Source organism: Clupea harengus, chromosome 13 (assembly GCF_900700415.2).
Source record: "Clupea harengus chromosome 13, Ch_v2.0.2, whole genome shotgun sequence".
In the NCBI taxonomy this organism is placed as follows: Eukaryota; Metazoa; Chordata; class Actinopteri; order Clupeiformes; family Clupeidae; genus Clupea; species Clupea harengus.
The window spans coordinates 27,024,669-27,045,609 of record NC_045164.1 but is presented as its reverse complement, the minus strand read 5'-3'; the positions used below and the strand labels follow the sequence as shown (position 1 = coordinate 27,045,609).

The window sequence follows — 20,941 nt, the reverse complement described above, 5'->3', positions numbered from 1 at the left end:
ACTTTCCCGGTTAAACCTGGCCTACAAAACATGGCGCCACAGAAACATCATTGTCTTTTATCACTCCGTTTCGTGGGCTCAGATGCCTGGATATTGTCCCTTATTGTTTCCTTTACGTGAATGGGCCCATAGAGTCTTATTCAACAGAGATTATTCAACCCTATATATATATATTCCCCTGCAGATGTATATGTTATATGCCATAAGACCTGTGACCGCGGGGCTGCTGTCGTCTTCTGTGTCTGCTCTGATCTCATTGGCTCCAGCTGTACACATGGCACACACACACACACACACACACACACCTGCTCCAGCTGTACACCTGGCACACACCCACACCCACACCCACACACACACACACACACACACACACACACACACACCTGCTGCAGCCGTACACATGGCCCTATGATGATATAGTCCTGCGAATGTTTGTTATGCCTGAATGACTTTGTAGAGATTCATGTAAAAAGAATGCTAAACTAAAAGATGATTTTTTTTCACAACTCAACTGTGTCCCAATCTCTTCATATAAGGTCATTGCATTTTGAACAGCCCTGTTACACGCTCACACACAAACACACACACACACACACACACACTGGCACACACACACTCGCACACAAACACACGCCTCTGCAATCTCACAGGTACATTATGGTAATGTAGATAAATACAAGGTGTTGCAAGGAGTGTGTGTTGAAGTAAAGTGTTGCCCGAGGCAGCACAAAACTGCGTGCGTGCGTGTTCGTGTGTGTGTGTGTGTGTGTGTGTGTGCGTGCGTGTGTGTGTGTGTGTGTGTGTGTTTGAGAGAGGGAGGCAGTTAATGTGTGGGCAACGAGAGTCAGCACTTTCCTCTAATTGGAATGGACAGGAGGGGCGGCCTTCATCCTCTTTCAATCTCAAGGATGGGGCTCCGTCTTCTACATAAACACACACACACACACACACACACACACACACACGGGGAATGAAAGGTATTAACACACACACACACACACACAACACGGGGAATGAAAGGTATTAACACAATAAATGCTTCTCTTCTCAACTACCAGAGGCATTGCTTATGTAACCACGGTAACTGTACTTACTCTGACGAGAGGAGCAGTGAAGCCCTATCTAGCAGGGTAAGAGAACGTAGTCTTATTCCATGGTTTCCCTCGTACTAAATAGGGTAAAATAATGTAGTCTTATTTCCTGCGTACTAAATAGGGTAAAATAATGTAGTCTTATTTCCCTCGTACTAAATAGGGTAAAATAATGTAGTCTTATTTCCCTCGTACTAAATAGGGTAAAATAATGTAGTCTTATTTCCCTCGTACTAAATAGGGTAAAATAATGTAGTCTTGTTTCCCTCGTACTAAATAGGGTAAAATAATGTAGTCTTATTTCCCTCGTACTAAATAGGGTAAAATAATGTAGTCTTATTTCCCTCGTACTAAATAGGGTAAAATAATGTAGTCTTATTTCCCTCGTACTAAATAGGAGACTTCCCGCATCAATAAACTAAACCAACCGTATCTGAAGTCAATATTTATAATCTAACAGCAATTCCAAAGCCTAAATATTGATGGCGCAACCAGTAAATGATATCACCCTCAGAACAAATATGAAACAGTCGGTTGGTCTTGAAGGTCTTCGATTCTTCCCAGCTATGGCTCAAAGCACTGTTGTGTGTGTGTGTGTGTGTGTGTGTGTGTGTGATGTATTCCAGAACAGCTTACGGCTAAAACCCATGGGTGCAAGCGTCTGTTGCTAGCACCTCTCTTAAGGTGTTGGGTAGTGAGGTTTATTCACTGCACACCACTGTACCCACTGGCTACTGTTACACACACACACACACACACGTCTCTTAAGGTGTTGGGGAGTGAGGTTTATTCACTACACAGCACCCACTGGCTACTGTTACACACACACACACACACACACACACACACACACACACACACACACACACACACAAGCATGTCTCTTAAGGTGTTGGGGAGTGAGGTTTACTCACTGCACCCCTTGAACCTCACTCCCATCCGGGTCAGGTCAGGGCACCAATGTAACCTGTGTTGTGTAAACACCTGTGTTGTGTAAACACCTGTGTTGTGTAAACAAGCACAGTCCTGCACCGGACTCGAACCTCATCCCTAGGAGGCAGGAGTGCTGGCAAGGAGGCTAAAACACTATGGGATCCCTGGAAGGGCCTCAGCGTGTGTGTGTGTGTGTGTGTGTGTCACGTGTGTATGAAATGTAATCCTTGTAAGGGCTACCATTGGTGCTCTGACCCGGAGTGGACAGATCCGCCCACCTCCCCAACAGGCCTCTCTAGCCCAGCCGTGACTGACCTGCAGGTGGTTTAAACAGGGGAAGCAACGCGGGTGCGAGGGCCTGGCGAGTGATAGATCACCAGCATTGACTGTGGCAGGACACCTGTGACTGCACACCTGCACCGGCTGAAGGAACGTTGGCTTGTGGAAATATTTCAATTTGAGTGGTTAATGTAACTGTATTCAGACCAATCACCAATTTCTATGTCTGAATAGTTACCCATATTGTGTATTCTGAATATGTAACGCAGTTCCATGTATTCTGTTACTGCTCATAAGCAATACACTTGCTGGACTTAATGAGATGAGCTGAAAACACCAGTCTGCCCTGGGTACAAACCTCTTGGGCTTACCTCAGGCTAACAGAGGCTTTTCTTCAGGCCTCTTTGCCAATGAAAGGGCCACAGTGCCAGTCTGCAGCCCTGATCTGGGTCAAGGACAGTAAGCCACCGGGGCATGCCTAACAAGCGCTGTTTACCTCACCGCTAAAACCTTTAAGACAGCAGTGGAGTGCAGAACAGTATCTGTGTGTGTGTGTGTGTGTGTGTGTGTGTGTTTCTACAGTGTGTAGCACTCTCTCCTGTTCCTGACCCCAGAACAGTGAGGCCAGTGGTCGAGGCCCTTATCTAACGCAGGTGTGTGTGTGTGTGTGTGTGTGTGTGTGTGTATGTGTATGTGTGTGTGTGTGTGTTTCTACAGTGTGTAGCACTCTCTCCTGTTGCTGACCCCAGAACAGTGAGGCCAGTGGTAGAGGCCCTTATCTAACGCAGGTGTGTGTGTGTGTGTGTGTGTGTGTGTTTCTACAGTGTGTAGGACCCTCTCCTGTTCCTGACCCCAGAGCAGTGAGGCCAGTGGTAGAGGCCCTTATCTATGGACCATACTTTTAAAAAGAGATACTAGATACAATCAAGACAATCTTTTTTTTTTTTTTTTACAAATCATAGGCCGGGGTTAAGCCACCTCATCTCTGTCAGGTCAGGTGATTGCCAGCAGTGCCCTGCAGGGGTAGAGAATCATTCTTCAGAAGGTCAACGTTCAGATTTTAGAGTGGAATTATGGGTGCGGCTTACGTACATTAGGTGAGGTCATCGCATCGAGAGAAGCCTTGGGAGACATCGCCCTTTCCGGTGAATCTGGGCTCTGTTCACGTCACTGCCCAGGAAGAGTGTGCACTTCTCCCCTCCCTCCGTCCGTCCCTCCGTCCCCCCCCCCCTCCTCCTCCTCCCCTCCCTCCGTCCGTCCGTCCCCTCCTCCTCCTCCTCCTCCTCCTCCCCTGCCACCTCCTCGTGGAACAGGCAGGTGTGAGACTCCAGCTCCTTCATTAGAGCTCACAGTCCCAGGAGACTTCCTCAACGGAACTAATCAGAGGGAAAAATACTGAGCTCTCATATTAAGTCAAGCACCCAACGCAAGCAAGACACACGTGTGACGTCTCAGACATAACAAGCAGACACGCATCAGAAGACGTGCACCCTCTCAGACGTGTGTCCGTCTCAGACGTGTGCCCTCTCAGACGTGTGTGTGCCCTCTCAGACGTGTGTGTGCCCTCTCAGACGTGTGTGTGCCCTCTCAGACGTGTGTGTGCCCTCTCAGACATAACAAGCAATCATCAACAACAACAGAGGCGTGGAGTTTCTGTCTTTCACCTTTAATTGATGCGGAATATAACAAGACAAAGTAAGAAAGAGACAGTACAACACTACGGTTGTGACAGTAAAATCAGTTATAACTAAATAAAACAGAATGGCTTGGTAAGTCCAGGGTAAGGGGATGGCTCATTATCAAGATATGCTTGTACCGGGTACTTGGTCACTGAGAGAACCTCTGCTAGTAGTCAAACCTACCTATAGCAAACCTATGGCTTCTGGAGATGAGCAGTGATTGCAACCATATCCAAGATATGCAAGCTGACTAATAAATACATACAGTACGGAAAACAGAAGCAGTAAGATTCTCTGGGAGACACTGGGACCTAACTTGCTTTTCATCTCAAACAGAAATCACAGTTTGGGATCTGCACATCATAGTAAAACATTCAACCATTTCAAAATAAGAAAGCAGACAAACAGTACAACCAATAGTAGGTTATGAAGGCAAAAACATGGACTAACATTGACCCTTGACTGAGCATGAACCAAGATGCAAAATAAACTTGTATAAAATGAAATCTCTCCATTCAAGCGAGGATATTCAAGACTCCCGAGGGCTCAATTTCCCTTAAGAAAAAAAACAAAAACGAATACATTACATTTCCAATCATCCATTTGACGTCATTCAAACAGCAATCTTTCCTTCTGGCTCCATCTGGTGGACAAGAGCCATTACTGCACCCAGCCCAGTTCAGTCACTGTCGAACTTGATGGAGTTGACAGTTTAGGAGACGGCCCGCCTACGTAGCTACCGCGCTTCTTCTTGGTCTTCTCGTGGCGGAACGATTTGCCCTTGGTGAACCTGAGCACATTATTGGCCTTCTGGCCCCAGTCACCAGAAGATCCTCTCTGGACACGGAAATAAGAAAAAAAACCATGATCCAAAACGCAGCACATTTGTACATAAATAAGCATTATTTCCCATTACACAGGTGGATAAGTCCACACGCACAGCCAGAGTACACGGATAACAGCTGTCTGCCAAACGAGGGTCCACCTCAATCTCCTCTTCTCTTATTCTTCGGAAAGGAATATTCTTCCGAAAAGGGAGAAAAGATACAAGTTAGTCACCCATGCTTCCACACCAGAACAAAAACTTCAACCAAAGATCTACTGGCCAAAACACCAAGGACCCGTGAGGGAAAAACGCTTTTCTAATTTGATGTTAATAAAGTGTCTGACATGGCATAGAAATACATCATACACAATGTAGAATTGTCTCATCTGGCACAAAATAAGCCAGAGGATTTCAAGCCAGACGGTTCTAAAGGGTCACTGGAGGAACATTGAGGCGTCTGGAGAGGAAAAATAATACGGCAGGTCACTCGGACCGACCCGACACCAGAGCTGCAGCCACGCCAAGCCTTCTCAGCCTGTCACTGAACACATGAACACCAACACATCCATCATCATTCCCTGTCAAGAGGGGGGAAGTTACTTTTCAACAAACGTCCTGCTATGCCAGAGTCTGACCGCTTGTGATGGGAGTCACTGGTGTCTGCTATGCCAGAGTCTTACCGTTTGTGATGGGGGTCACTGGTGTCTGCTATGCCAGAGTCTTAGCGTTTGAGATGGGAGTCACTGGTGTCTGCTATGCCAGAGTCTTAGCGTTTGCGATGGGAGTCACTGGTGTCTGCTATGCCAGAGTCTTAGCGTTTGCGATGGGAGTCACTGGTGTCTGCTATGCCAGAGTCTTAGCGTTTGCGATGGGAGTCACTGGTGTCTGCTATGCCAGAGTCTTAGCGTTTGCGATGGGAGTCACTGGTGTCTGCTATGCCAGAGTCTTACCGCTTGCGATGGGGGTCACTGGTGTCTGCTATGCCAGAGTCTTAGCGTTTGCGATGGGAGTCACTGGTGTCTGCTATGCCAGAGTCTTAGCGTTTGCGATGGGAGTCGCTGGTGTCTTGGGAGGTTTGTTCTCATCTTCCATCTGACCCTTACAGCAGCAGCAGCAGCCTTCTGGGCAGCAGGGGCAGGGGGTGTTTTTGCTGATGGAGATGGGGATGGAGCTGGAGATGGAGAGAGATGGAGAGAGAGAGAGAGAGAGGGGGGGGGGGAGGGGGAGAGGGAGAGCAGGGGCAGAGAGAGAGAGAGAGAGAGAGAGAGGGAGAGAGAGATGGAGAGGGAGAGAGAGAGAGATAGAATGAGAGAGAGATGGGGATGGAGATGGAGAGAGATGGAGAGAGAGAGAGATGGAGAGAGAGAGAGAGAGAGGGGGGAGGGGAAGAGGGAGAGCAGGGGCAGAGAGAGAGAGAGAGAGAGAGAGGGGGGGAGGGGGAGACAGAGAGAGAGAGAGAGAGAGGGGGGGGGGAGACAGAGAGAGAGAGATGGAGATAGAGATGGGGAGAGATGGAGAGAGAGAGAGAGAGAGAGAGAGAGAGATGGAGAGAGAGAGAGAGAGATGGAGATGGAGATGGGAGAGAGAGAGAGAGAGAGAGATGGAGAGAGAGAGAGAGATGGAGATGGAGAGAGAGAGAGGTGGAGATGGAGATGGAGAGAGAGAGAGAGAGAGAGAGAGAGATGGAGAGAGAGAGAGGTGGAGATGGAGATGGAGAGGGAGAGAGAGAGAGAGAGAGAGATGGAGAGAGAGAGAGGTGGAGATGGAGATGGAGAGGGAGAGAGAGAGAGAGAGAGAGAGAGAGATGGAGAGAGAGAGAGGTGGAGATGGGTTCTTCTTAGTGGCGGGGGCTTCACTGTCCGAGCTGCTTTCTGCTGCTGCTGCTGCTTTAGCGGGTGGAGCTGCAGCCTTCACAGGTGTGGGCTTTGCAGGTGTGGTTGCTGCAGCTGCGGGCTTCTTGGCCGGTGGCTCCTCCTCGACGTCAGAGCTGTCGGAGTCCGAGCTGCTTTCTGCTGCCTTGGCGGCCGCTGCTGCAGGCTTGCAGTCGCTTCCTCTTCCTCTGAGCTGGAGGAAGAAGAGTCTTTCTCTGCTGCATGGGCCGGAGTGGCCTTAGCAGGTGGAGCCTCGCCCTCTGAGCTGGAGCTGTCTGGGACTGGGCTGCAGGCTTCTTCAGCTCCTCTTCCTCATCCTCCGAGCTGGAGGAGGATGATGATGACTCTTCCTCTTTAGCGGGTGGGGCTTTGGCTGCTGGTGCAGATGGTGCAGATGGTGCTCTTCCTCGTCCTCGTCCTCGGAGCTGGAGTCTGAAAGGGCAGAGTCTCATTAGGGTGCTTCGGAGCATTTCAGATGGAGGGTGAACAGTAGCATTTACGCTAAACAAAAAGCAACAGGGAAAGTGCCCTTTGCAAATTAGACCGCCGGACTCAGTGGTTCGGATACAAATCACCTCATTGACATTTCAGAGCACAAGTCCATTCATTTCCATTACGTCTCGCAACACAATAACTTACAATGAAGTGCACATTTAAGATATACAATTACCCTTGACATTCTGCCAGGTAAGTAGCCCTGGCCTTCAGAAAGCAAGTAATGGGATACTCCATATTCGTAGTCTGCCAGTGTTTCAAAGAACTCTTCAAGCATAGGGGGGCCCTGAAGGACTCAAATATGAGATTTGCAATAAGGGAATTTAATTATTTATATACTTATTTTTTTCTAGAACATACCAGAACTTTCCGAACTGGACTCATCTTTCTTAGGGGGGGGGGGAGGCGTCTTGGCAGGGGCTGTTTTAACTGAGAGGAGAACAGAGTTACAAAACAGGCAACAGCTACACCAGGGCAACTGCAACAGAGAACTAACTTGCAGTTCAGTTCCTACCAGCAGCAGGTGCCTTCTTCTCATCCTCCTCTTCATCACTGCTGTCGTTCACTGCTGTCAGAGAAGTCCTCTTTTGCTTTGGCCTTGTTGCCCCCTGCTGGGGTGGAGTTACTTTGCCCGGAGGACGGGGGAGGGACCGCACTGTACTGCCCTAAACAATAAAGAGGAGGACATTCGATTGACTTTTTAAAATCTCATACTTTCAGCTGTGTACAAACAGACACATATCAGATCACATACATCTACATAGTTGCCCACATGTGTGCCTGAAGACAATCATGAACTCAGCCAGAAGGCAGATGTGGAGGAACCCTGATCCTGGTGTACGTGTGTGAATGTTTCCAAACAGCTACTGTACCGGCTTTGGGTTTCTTGCTGGGAGGGGCCTCCTCCTCCTCATCTGAAGAGTCCTCTTCACTGCTGGACTCTGCTGGGGCGGCAGGCTTGGCAGGAGGGGTCTTCAGTCATGATTTGTCAAACACAATAAAGAATATAAAAAACTCCATGCAATTAAAGATTAGTCTTTCAGGAGTTCAGCTATTAGATCTATGATACCATGTGCTAGTTACATCCACCCAGTGTGAGTGGCGGTTATGGTACCTTAGCTGGTTCCTCCTCTTCAGAGTCGCTGGAACTGTCCTCACTGCTGCTGCGCTCCTGTTTCTTCGGAGCTGCTGTCATTTTGTGGGGCTGTTTTTTTTTCTTTTTTTTCTTAAGCTAATCACCTGTGGCCACCCTGGGGGACGTGACCTAGTGACGTACACGCCGTCGCCTTCACACAAACCACACGGGATACTGGGGAAACCACGCACCAGACAGTTGTTGTGGAAACGATAAAAAATACGAAAAAAGAACTAAACCAACCAAACTGAGCAACGCCAAAAGAGATAAAACCTCGCGGGCTGTCCTATTAGCAAATTTCCAGGGCTACCTTACCTGATGTGTTATTGATCCCACTTTGCCCTCTGCTGGTGCATTAAGGAAATGACACGGCCCGCGTCCAAATGGCATGATTACATTTAACTACTTTTGCACTCCCTCGCATTCCCATTGTGTTCTTCCTCCGTGGATCCCGCAGATCACTGTGATGCTTTATTTTAGTGCGCTCTACCATTCTAAGTATTCGTTTAAGTTTACGTTCACTGATTGCATAACCATGCATGCTCATCATTAAGCAGTAAAACTGTAATCACATATGTAATGACAAGTACAAGTACAATTCTATAAGCTGATCCATGTGTTGCATGCTGGAGGCAAATAGATCAAGAATAGTGTAATCGCAAAAGGATTGTGAGGTAGTGTAAAATGTAATGGAGACTATTGCGAGGAAACGCAAAGGTAGCCCACCACGACCTTACGGAGCCCCATAAGGGTCAAGGAGGGAATATTTTTTTGATGGTGAGTATTTTCTTTAGCTACCTTTGCGCTTAACATTAAAAAGACAATTCTCTCCACCAGAAACAAAATTCCAACAATGACCCTTATGGGGCTCCGTAGAATAGCAACGCTCTGTGTGTTCTTATTTCTCGGGAAAGGCAGGGGTAAGCCTGAACATAGACATATACATATATATATGTTTATATGTCTATGTGTCTCCACGGGCCTGAAACGGCAACTCGTCACATCTCACTCTTCTAACTTTGTCTGACACGAGTAGATCTGTGCTCGACTACTTACGTCTTGTATTTCCAAAACAGATTTGCGGAACAGAGGTTTTGAAAAAGGACACTAGGAGGAGTGGGCAAGGAGCAGAGCTGGTTGTTGCCTTTCTTTTGACTTGTCGAAAACTCTTGTTTGGACATTTAACTGGAAGAGAGATGTAGAACATCTTGTCATCGCGCAGTTAGAAGAACATTTCCACGGGGGCTGTGATGGTCTGTTTATGTTAAACTAAGGTTGGTATTGCTTATCGTTTACATTGACTCTTTCTAGGACTCCTGCAGGCTAAGTTACTTCGTTGGAAGTCCAGTTTTATTACTCAGTTATTACAAAAATAGCATATGTTCTCTTTACAGCAACAACGTGTTAAATAAGAAAAGCGTAGACGTTTGTTGACTCAGTATGTTGAAGGTGACAAGCAGCGTTAACATTATAGGATATCGTCGTGTTGTTATTCTCAGCAATATGCTGCAAGCATGCTCCGTAATCTTACAAGTGACAGTTCCTCTACATAAGTTATGCTATCATTAAATTGTAGCCTACAGAGTTTGTATTGTTACAGATACTGTTTGGAAGATCTACCAAATCCCGCATTATTGCAATTACATCTGTTATAAGTGCTTAGGTGGCATAAACGGTCACGCTTCCTGGCGTGTCAAAACTGAAGATATGGCACAAACCTGACCACTTGTGAGTCACATGCTGTCATCTGAGGTCATCAGTTTTTAGCATTGGGTGATTCAGTTTTATGTCTTTTTAAAACTTACATATTGCGCCATACCTGCTCCGCAAGTCTTGAAAAAAAACACACATATCACGTTTATTTAGACTTTGTTAAAGTGCAGATGGACGTAATTTTGTGTAAATCAATGAATGTGTGTATTTTGATATTAGCTGCCAGTGATGCAGAGGAATTGTTAACTATTTTCATGCTTTCTCACTGGTATGTGGTGTGATTGATTTGCGACCTAAATTCTTACTTGTAATGCAAGAGATGTTTTATTAGACTGCATATCTAAACATGAAATGCAGGTAAAAGTGAAATCACCAGCGCCACCACTGTTCTGAAGTAACACCTGTGACGTGACAGAACAACTAGGACACCTGTCTGTTATTAGGGTGCAGCCCATCTTCAGGGTGAACGTGACGTGTTACTTCTTGCTTCACTTGCGCATAGCTTGTTTAATTGCTCAGTTTGATGATCTCTTACTCCTCTGTGGTTTCCATGTTCCTGTTATGTCCCTCACACACACGCTGAAGGCTCTTCTAGAAACACTGATTTTGTTTTGTGGTCACTCTTGTGAGGACAAGGTCACGGTCTTTCTCGCTTTAGCATTTAATCCGCTCTGTAACTAATTATCTCTCCTTTGCATTTTTCATGAATTCCCTTCTGTTTTCTGCCACATCCTTGGGCTCATGTGGTGTGTTCCAAGGACACACACAACATCTTTATGTGAACTCACAGAAATTAGGAGGGGGCATTAGGTCAGGATGTTTGTGTGTGTGTGTGTGTGTGTGCTCGTGTGTGTGTCTCGTGAGTGGGGGCCCCTGTGAGGAAGCCTAGGAAAGAGTGTGTTTTTAGGTCAGGCTCTTATCTCCTGGTCTTGTGTCTTCATAGATCCCATGGCGGATCCCCCTCCACCATAACAGACCTTTCTGCTCTTATCACCGTGCTCCTCAGATGAGATTGGGGCATTCACCCTCGACCTTGAGAAGAACAAGAGAAGGTAGTCGAATGTCACAACTGTTCCTGGAACTGAATACCGATGTGATCTTTGTTGCTCTGCTGTCTTGGAACTAAATACAGATGTGATCTTTGTTGCTCTGCTGTCTCACTCATAGACATATATATATGTCTATGGTCTCACTGTGGTCTGAATACAGATGTGATGTTTGTTGCTCTGCTGTCTCACTGTGGTCTGAGTTCATCCACTCTTCTTCTTTGTGTTTCCAGGGTCCTTGTGGTTTTAACACCTCCTGCATTACCAGCTGGGTCCTCCAGGGGTGTCGGTCCCCTTCTTTTCCTTTCCTTTCCCCCACTCTGTCTATCCTTGGATTATTTTCTATTATTCAGAGTTCCCCCCCTTCAAACCCTTCCTCTTTCCTGTTTTCCCCTCCTTCTCTCCTCCCCATGTCCCCTTTCTCCTCTCCCCTCTGAGAGATGGCCGGCATCGAGCCACAGGCCAGTTTAAACTCCTCGTACGTGGCTGCACCGCACTCCTCCATGTCCGACGGCGATGAGGACCAGGCCCCGGGCCCCGAGGGCGACCAGTCCCCGCTGCTGCCCCCCTCCACTGGGCCCCTGGCCACCCGGCACAGCCCCGAGGACACCCACTACCTGGTGTACCTCATCTTCTTCGTGATGGGCATCGGCTCGCTGCTGCCGTGGAACTTCTTCATCACCGCAAAGCACTACTGGCTGTACAAACTCAGCAACAGCTCACAGACGGACGGCCATGAGGAACCACACTCAGACCTCAGCGTAAGTGTGTGTTGTGTGTGTGTGTGTGTGTGTGTGTGTGTATTGTGTGTGTGTGTGTGTGTGTGTGTGTGTGTGTGTGTGTATTGTGTGTGTGTGTGTGTGTGTGTGTGTGTGTGATATTTCCTGATATACCTGTTTCTATGATGTGGTTGAGGATTCCCCCAAGGCTATAAGTGTGTGCATTTCTGTTGATGAGAGAGGAAAGCAAACAGAAAGGAGGACTTAGACAGAGAGACAGACAGACCTGGGTCCTGGATTGTCTCGTGACTGGAGAACTGAGTCTTCTTTCACTGAGCCATGACCACACAATTAAATGGTTAAAATCCTGGAGGAGGAGCCAAGGGAGGGCAGGAGAGAAGCAGGAGAGAAGCAGGAGAGATACGGATGTGTTTGTCAATTAGCGCTGCACACATACTAACTACCAGGCAGTCATGAGCCGTTCTGTTTCTGACTTCTGGTTATTGACAGCGCAGATGGTGAAATGAATTTGGTCTTCACTAAGCCTTACTTCTCTATTTTACAGCCTCTCTCTCTCTCTCTCTTTCTCCCTCTGCCTCTCCCTCTCTCTCCCTCTGATCTAATAATGTGCTCAGGCTTGCTCCTAAAACATGTCTGTTTTTCTGCTAATTGGATCAGGATGCTGAAAGGTACATTTCAGGACACGGGACACAAGTGCAATCAGATTGTTGTGTTTCGGTCACCTAGGAGACAGAGGTGTGTTCAATACCATGAGTTGTGTGGGAACCCACAGTAGACCAAACCTGAAGGTCATAAGTGTACCACTCTTACGTTGATACTAAGAAGCGCGCTTTTAAATCAGTGGTGTTGCAAACGTTTGAATGTTTGAGATGAAATCATATTGTTCACAGGAAATCAAGGACATTCGTCAATCCCATACTTCCTATTTGACTTACTGTTTACTTATCTGAACATCTGTGTAAATGTTTGTAATTAAGAAGCAGAAGTGACCAGTGGCCAGTTTCACTTATCATTATGTAGAAATGATTTATGGTGAGAGCTCACACACCTGATCTGAAATATCAGTGTGTTCTACGTCCACTGTGACATGGATGACTCCAGACTCCAGACTGTCCCTTTTTTTAAATCTTTGTTTCATTTTTGCTGTCCAAACCTCCCTCTGATGTAGCAGTGTGATGTTTCAGTGGCTCTGCGTTGTTGCATCAGTACTCTATGCTGTAGGGACATAAAGAGTCTCTTCACTCTTCTGCAGGTGTATATGAAATGTCTGTTGTGTGTGTGTGTGTGTGTGTGTGTGTGTGTTGCCTCCACAGGACTACTTTGAGAGTTACTTAGCCATCGCCTCCACCATCCCCTCGGTGCTGTGCTTGGTGCTCAACTACCTCCTTGTTAACAGGTCAGTGACAAGAATGTGCGGTCGCCTACTTCCCCATTGGGTGGCACGCATAAAAATAAACACTCACACACACACACACACTTTCACACACACACACACACACACACACACACACTTTCACACTAGGTCACGCACACTCAGGTGCTTTTTTGAGGCTTCTGCTGATCCCAGCAAGCACAACCGTCTGAGAGATGTCATTGTCAGCACTGTCTCCTCTGCCTGTGCTGGAGAGCAGTTGCACAGTTCTCCTTATAAGATGATCATGTGGTCATAAGTATCGACTTTAGCTTATTGCTGAAAAGGAAAGTCATCATCCATCAGCGTAAAGATTCGGGGCCATTACTCATGAAAATACAAAAAAAAGGTTCTCTGAAAGACTTTTGAAAAGATATTTGCCACCAGATCTCTCAGGAGGCGAAGCCTCTCGCAGACATGACTCAGACAGCCCACTGATAAACACTAGAACACGTTGGGTGCGATCTCACCTTTCCACCAATCAGATTTGCTCCCGTAAATAACCTTCAGTTGCTACAAGCCCAGGGTATAAACGGTTCTCTGTAAAGGCCTGTGTCTAAAATGGTGCCGTGGAAAGGCTGTTGAACTTCAGGCCCCCCATCTTGGGAGAACAAAATGTCCTCTTTCTTTCTTTCTTTCTTTCTTTCTTTCTTTCTTTCTCTCTTAATGGCTGAAGTGTCGGGGAGGCAGAAGGAGAAATAGTATCCTGTCTGACACGCATTTCTCCGCGGTGTGGTGACAAATTGAATTTAGTCAGAGGACTCTTGGATCACACGGACCTCTCCGCTGTGGAAAACAGAACGTTGCACAATGGTTCTTGTCTGCTACCTCACAAACATCGTCAACATCTTTCTGCGTGCGAAGACATTTGAAATGCACACAGCTTTTTCAGGTTTGAAAGAGCAGTAATTGCCAAAAGAATGATAGTTTAGAGAATAGTTTTCGTGAGTGAGATTCAGGCCCAGTCACGATTGACCTCAGTGAACGTGTGTACAGTGCCCAAAGCATTCACCCTCAGTGAGCGTGTGTAGAGTGCCCATAACAGTATTCACCCTCAGTGAACGTGTGTGTATAGTGCCCAAAGTATTCACCCTCAGTGAACGTGTGTACAGTGGCATATTCACCCTCAGTGAACGTGTGTACAGTGCCCAAAGTATTCACCCTCAGTGAACGTGTGTACAGTGCCCAAAGTATTCACCCTCAGTGAACGTGTGTACAGTGCCCAAAGTATTCACCCTCAGTGAACGTGTGTAGAGTATTCATCCTCAGTGAACGTGTGTACAGTGCCCATAAAAGTATTCACCCTCCCTCAGTGAACGTGTGTGTAGTGGCATATTCACCCTCAGTGAACGTGTGTACAGTGCCCAAAACAGTGTTCACCCTCAGTGCCCAGTATTCACCCTCAGTGAACGTGTGTACAGTGGCATATTCACCCTCAGTGAACGTGTGTACAGTGCCCAGTATTCACCCTCAGTGAACGTGTGTACAGTGCCCAGTATTCACCCTCAGTGAACGTGTGTACAGTGCCCAGTATTCACCCTCAGTGAACGTGTGCCCAAAGTATTCACCCTCCCCTGAATGTTTTGCCCTTTTATTGGTTTACAGCATGGAATCTTTGGCTTTTTTGACACTGATCAGCAGAAAAATTCTCATTCATGTCAAAGTGATCTTAATTGATTCAAAATATAAAACGCAATATAATTGATTACATACGTTGTAATCGTTGATTACATAAGTTGGTATTTAGTATGTGCAGTGACAGCTTTCAGCCTGTGTGGAGAGGTTTGGATCAGCTTTGCATATCTGGACACTGCAGTGATCGTGACTGAACAGCCACAAATTCTTATTGGGATTGAGGTCTGGACTCTAAATATTAATGTTCTGGAGAGGCCGAGTCAATGTTGTAAAACAAGAAAAGGTGAAAACTTCAAAGCGAGCTGAATACTTTTTATAGGCTGTACTTTGTTGTTGTAGCAGTGTCTGTCTTTCAGTGGTCTGAATGGTCTGAATATTTCTCACATTCATACAGTCATATGCAACCTTCATGCCTTATACAGTCATAATAATTCCAAAAATATGTTGCTTTAAGTCTCACTGTGCGTTACCAATAGGTGTTCCTCTTTAATTGTGTGTGTGTGTGTGAGTGAACTTTACCTTGTGCATGTGTGTATTCATGTTTATACTTCTATTTATGTGCATATACACATACGTAAACGTGTGTGTGTGTGTGTGTGTGTGTGTGTGTGTGTGTAGAGTGACGCCCCGGGTGCGCATCCTCTCGTCCCTGTGTGTGATCCTGGTGGTGTTTGTGGTGACCACGGTGATGGTGAAGGTGGACGTGTCGGGCTGCCAGCATCAGTTCTTCGCGGGGACGCTGGCCAGCGTGGCCCTGGTGAGCGGAGCCTCCAACCTCTTCTCCGGCAGCGTGTTTGGCATCAGCGGACACTTCCCCATGCGCATCTCCCAGGCCCTCATCTCAGGTAGGCTCAGACATCTCAGGGACTGATGAAGGATGCTGTTGATAGTTAGTAGTGCTATAGCTATCAGACACAGACACAGACACAGACACAGACACAGACACAGACACAGACACAGACACAGACACAGACACAGACACAGACACAGACACAGACACAGACACAGACACAGACACAGACACAGACACAGACACAGACACAGACACAGACACAGACACAGACACAGACACAGACACTCCCAGGGTGCTCCCTTCCCAGGGAGGACTGTAAAATGAAATGTATAATTTGCTAAATAAATACATAAATGCAAACTCTAACCCCATTTCTTTCCCTGGGACTCCTGGTGCTAGTTGGTGTTGTGGTGAAGAGCCTCAAATATAACCCCTGCTGAATGATGTGTGTGTGTGTGTGTGTGTGTGTGTGTGTGTGTGTGTGTGTGTGTGTGTGTGTGTGTCTGTGTGTGTCTGTGTCTGTGTCTGTGTCTGTGTCTGTGTCTGTGTCTGTGTGTGTGTGTGTGTGTGTGTGTGTGTGTGTGACCTCTCAGGACAAGCAATGGGCGGCACTCTGAGTGCGGTGGCGTCTGTGATCGACTTGGCAGCCGCCAGTGACGTGACAGACAGCGCCCTGGTCTACTTCCTGACGGCGGACGTCTTCATTCTCTTGTGCATCGTCATGTACCTGCTCCTGCCCAAACTGGCCTACTCCCAGTGAGTCACGACAACACTGACACTAATCACCACGACAACACTGACACTAATCACGCCTATCGTCACGACAACACTGACACTAATCACCCCGATCTCACCAGAGAGTCACGGCAAAATTAGTGTCAATCACACCGATCTCACCAGTGAGTCACGACAACACTGACACGAATCACACCTATCGTCACGACAACACTGACACTAATCACACCTATCGTCACGACAACACTGACACTAATCACACCCATCGTCACGACAACATTGACACTATTCACACCCATCTCACCAGTGAGTCACGACAGCACGACAACACTGACACTAATCACACCTATCGTCACGACAACATTGACACTAACCACACCTATCGTCACGACAACATTGGCGCTAATCACACCCATCTCACGAGTGAGTCACGACAACACGAATCACACCTATCGTCACGACAACACTGACACCTATCTCACCAGTGAGTCACGACAACAACACTGACACTAATCACACCCATCACACCTATCGTCACGACAACACTGACACTAACCACACCTATTGTCACGACAACACTGACACTAATCACACCCATCTCACCAGTGAGTCACGACAACATTGACACTAATCACACCTATCGTCACGACAACACTGACACTAATCACACCTATCGTCACGACAACACTGACACTAATCACACTCATCTCACCAGTGAGTCACGACAACATTAGTGTCAATCACACCTATCGTCACGACAACACTGACACTAATCACACATCACCAGTGAGTCACGACAACACAACACTAATCACACCTATCGTCACGACAACACTGACACTAATCACACGACAACATTGACACTAATCACACCTATCGTCACGACAACACTGACACTAATCACACTCATCTCACCAGAGAGTCACGACAACACTGACATTGACACTAATCACACCTATCGTCACGACAACACTGACACTAATCACACTCATCTCACCAGAGAGTCACGACAACACTGACATTGACACTAATCACACCTATCGTCACGACAACACTGACACTAATCACACCTATCTCACCAGTGAGTCACGACAACACTGACACTAATCACACCTATCGTCACGACAACACTGACAGGTATTACATCAACTACTATTCAGATAAGCCCAAAGAGGATTGGTGCACAGCATTAGTGCAAAACATACAGCAGTTTCAGTTAGCCAGACAAGGCTATGGACAGGTGACCACTACAGGACTATGCAATCACAAGCTAATGCCTCAAATCTTTCTCTGGTCACTACACTTTCAATGCATTGAGCAAACAGCTCTTTAATAGCAGTAGTACTGTAGTGGTCACCTGTCCATAGCCTTGTCTGGGTAACTGAAACTGCTGTAACTGTTTTGCACTAATGCTACTGCTATTAAAGAGCTGTTTGCTCAATGAATTTAAAGTGTAGTGGCCAGAGAAAGACTTGAGGCATTAGCTTGTGATTGCATGAACACACACTATGCCCACACACGCATGTGCACTCTCAGTAACTGATTCAAGCCTGCACTCTTCCAATCACACCATGGGGATCCCCCAGTGATATCGACTGTGATTCTGTCAGGTTCTCTCACTGACTCCTGGCTCACTGGGCTGAGTGTAGCACAAAGACAGACAGAGACAGAGAAAGAGAATTGAGGAACAAGAGGTCAAGGGACGTGTGTGAGTTTCATCCTTGAGTGGTGAAGCAAAACCGCAGTTTCATGACAAGTGTGTGATATGTCGAAACTCAGCAGGCAGCAAGCAGACCGTCATGTGCTTAATACACTTTATATACTTAATACACTTCATATACTTAATACACTTCATATGCTTAATACACTTCATATGCTTAATACACTTCATATGCTTAATACACTTCATATGCTTACTACACTTCATAAGCACTTTCAGCTAAATCTGTTGAGACTCTGAATCGGGGCTGTTAGAATGAGTTCAGTTTTAATAACTAAGAGATCATTAGTATGCCATCAGACTAGTTCAGCTTTAATAACTAAGTGATTATCAGACTAGTTCAGCTTTAATAACTAAGACATCATTAGTATGCCATCAGACTAGTTCAGCTTTAATAACTAAGAGATCAGACTAGTTCAGCTTTAATAACTAAGAGATCAGACTAGTTCAGCTTTAATAACTAAGAGGCCATCAGACTAGTTCAGCTTTAATAACTATGAGATCATCCGTACGCCATCAGACTAGTTCAGTGGTGTGAAATCCAGTGTTGAATGATGGTATAACAGGCCAGTTGTGGTGGTGGAGCATTAACAGCAGAAAGCTTCTAATCATCAGTGCAGGTTTGGAAAGCGGAGGCTAAAAGTAAAATACTAATAATGAATGAGCACATGAACACACACACACACACACACACACACACACACCACACACACCACACACACACACACACACACACACATACACACACACACACACACACGTAACAGTGCAGCATTCTGCCTGCTGTCTGTCCATGGAGGAGAGGGGTGACATTTGCTCTTCATCTCCTCCCTCTTGCTGACTTGGGGGTTATATCTCACGCAGCCAGCAGTCCCGCAGTGCTGTCTGTACTTCCCCTGTTATACCTAACTGTCATTGTATTGAAAAGTCAGTTGTTAATGTGATTGTAAAGTTTGTATGTTGACTAGTGTCGGCTACCATGTTTTTATTTGTTTTATTTTCAAGATTGTCCAGTACAAGCACAAGAAGCAGTTTGTGAATGTCAATCTTTAGACAGCTTGAATCTGTGATAGTGTTGTTGGTTCTTTTTTTATCTCCTGGGCACCAGTCTTGTGGATGACCACAGTCTCTACTGCCTTAAAGCAGAGAAAAGAGATTGTGTACTGCCATCTAGTGGGCTGTAAAAGGAACTTCTTTTGTTATGTTTGCAACATGCACCTTAGGGTATTTAAATAATAAATCATTATTGTTTTGATTTTTTTTTATATTTATACAAAATATTTTAGTCTGGTAAAGTGTCCACCCACCCATTTGTTATATTCTTGGTTTATGTTCATGTGGCATCATTTAAAAGCATTTATTTGATAACTCCATGGGGTTTGTTCCCCACTAAATGGCCATTTGCATAACCCCCACATCTCCCTGCAGGGAGGGCATGTCATTAGTCTCAGCCATGACACTGATGAGGTGCACTGACTCCAGGGGGTCGCACTAAAGAGACACACTCTTGTGTTTCAGTGAGAGTAATGATGTTTGTGCAATGAAGTTTATTCTTAAACCGCTCTAATACATTTTGATGATCGTATACAACTGATCTTCCTTTTTCTTCCCTCCCTCCATTTCCCTCTCTCTCTCTCTGTGTCACACTTGCACACGCACTCTCTCTCTCTCTCTCTCTCACACACTCACACTCACACTCACACACACACACACACACACACACACTTACACTCGGCTCTCAGGTACTACATGGCTTTGGCCGGAGCGGTCGTGCCCTCTGAGGGGGCAGCATGTGGGGCAGCAGACGGGCACGCGGGCACGCCACCAGCTGCTGCCACCTCGGTCTCCGTGCCCCCTCTGAAGCCCATCCTGAGGAAGACGTGGGTGCTGGGCTTCTCCGTCTTCTACGTGTTCTTCATCTCCATCATGATCTTCCCGGCCCTCTCCTCAGGCATCCAGTCGGTGCAGCGGGACTCTGGCAGCCCCTGGACCACCACCTACTTTGTGCCGCTCACCAGCTTCTTCCTCTACAACGTGGCTGACTTCTGCGGCCGCCAGATCACGGCCTGGCTCCAGGTGCCCGGCCCCACCAGCCGGGTCCTGCCCATCCTGGTGGTCTGCCGCACCCTCTTGGTACCCCTCTTCATGTTCTGCAACTACCAGCCACGCTACCACCTCCACACCGTGCTGTTCGCCCACGACCTCTTCCCCGTGGTCTTCGTCTCGCTGCTGGGCCTCTCCAACGGCTACCTGGGCACGCTGCCCATGATCTACGGGCCCAAGGTGGTGCCACGCGAGCTGGCAGAGGCCACCGGTGTCACCATGTCCTTCTTCCTGACGCTGGGGCTGGCCGTGGGCTCGGCATTCTCCGTGCTCATCGTCCACTGCATCTGATCGCTGGGTCACAGCAGGGTCATCGTCCACTGCATCTGATCGCTGGGACACAGCAGGGAGGCGTAAGGAGTTCAGGTTCATGGGGAGGAAGAGGAGAGGGGTACCATAGAGCTCACATGGGGAGGAAGAGAGGAAGAGGAGAGGGGTACCATAGACTTCACATGGGGAGGAAGAGGAGAGGGGTACCATAGACTTCACATGGGGAGGAAGAGGAGAGGGGTACCACCATAGACTTCACATGGGGAGAAAGAGGAGAGGGGTACCATAGAGCTCACATGGGGAGGAAGAGGAGAGGGGTACTATAGACCTCACAGTCCTCTCCTTTCCATCCCCAGAGCCCAGACTAGACATCCGTGTGAAACGGAGTAACACTATGAACATGACAAGGCTGAGAGAGAGAGATGTCACTCAAACTAACATTCTCCTTCCTGATTGGCTCAGCAGT

The 20,941-nt window shown here is 47.0% G+C and overlaps 2 protein-coding genes across 2 annotated transcripts in view; both read left to right on the top strand.

Annotated features, from left to right (window-relative positions):
• Positions 1-506, top strand: part of micu1 (mitochondrial calcium uptake 1) — an 8,025-nt gene extending 7,519 nt beyond the window's left edge. The window contains exon 3 of the mRNA XM_031578991.2: positions 1-506. This exon is cut by the window's left edge and continues 675 nt beyond it. The gene's annotated coding sequence lies outside the window, so the exon portion shown is untranslated.
• Positions 507-9,271: 8,765 nt separating this feature from the next.
• On the top strand, positions 9,272-20,651 carry slc29a3 (solute carrier family 29 member 3). Its single transcript, XM_012814455.3, has 7 exons — positions 9,272-9,583; positions 10,966-11,074; positions 11,302-11,829; positions 13,122-13,204; positions 15,473-15,699; positions 16,241-16,403; positions 19,845-20,651. Exons 3-7 carry the CDS (start codon positions 11,509-11,511, stop codon positions 20,494-20,496), a joined length of 1,446 nt encoding a protein of 481 aa, XP_012669909.2. The 5' UTR covers positions 9,272-9,583; positions 10,966-11,074; positions 11,302-11,508; the 3' UTR covers positions 20,497-20,651.
• The last annotated feature ends 290 nt before the right edge of the window (positions 20,652-20,941 follow it).

Excerpts from the sequence above, each read along its gene's own strand:
- slc29a3 (XM_012814455.3), top strand. The coding sequence starts at position 11,509 with ATGGCCGGCATCGAGCCACAGGCCAGTTTAAACTCCTCGTACGTGGCT. Across the intron at positions 15,700-16,240 it reads CTCCCAGGCCCTCATCTCAG|GACAAGCAATGGGCGGCACT; the intron begins GTAGGCTCAGAC and ends GTGACCTCTCAG. Across the intron at positions 16,404-19,844 it reads CCCAAACTGGCCTACTCCCA|GTACTACATGGCTTTGGCCG; the intron begins GTGAGTCACGAC and ends CTCGGCTCTCAG.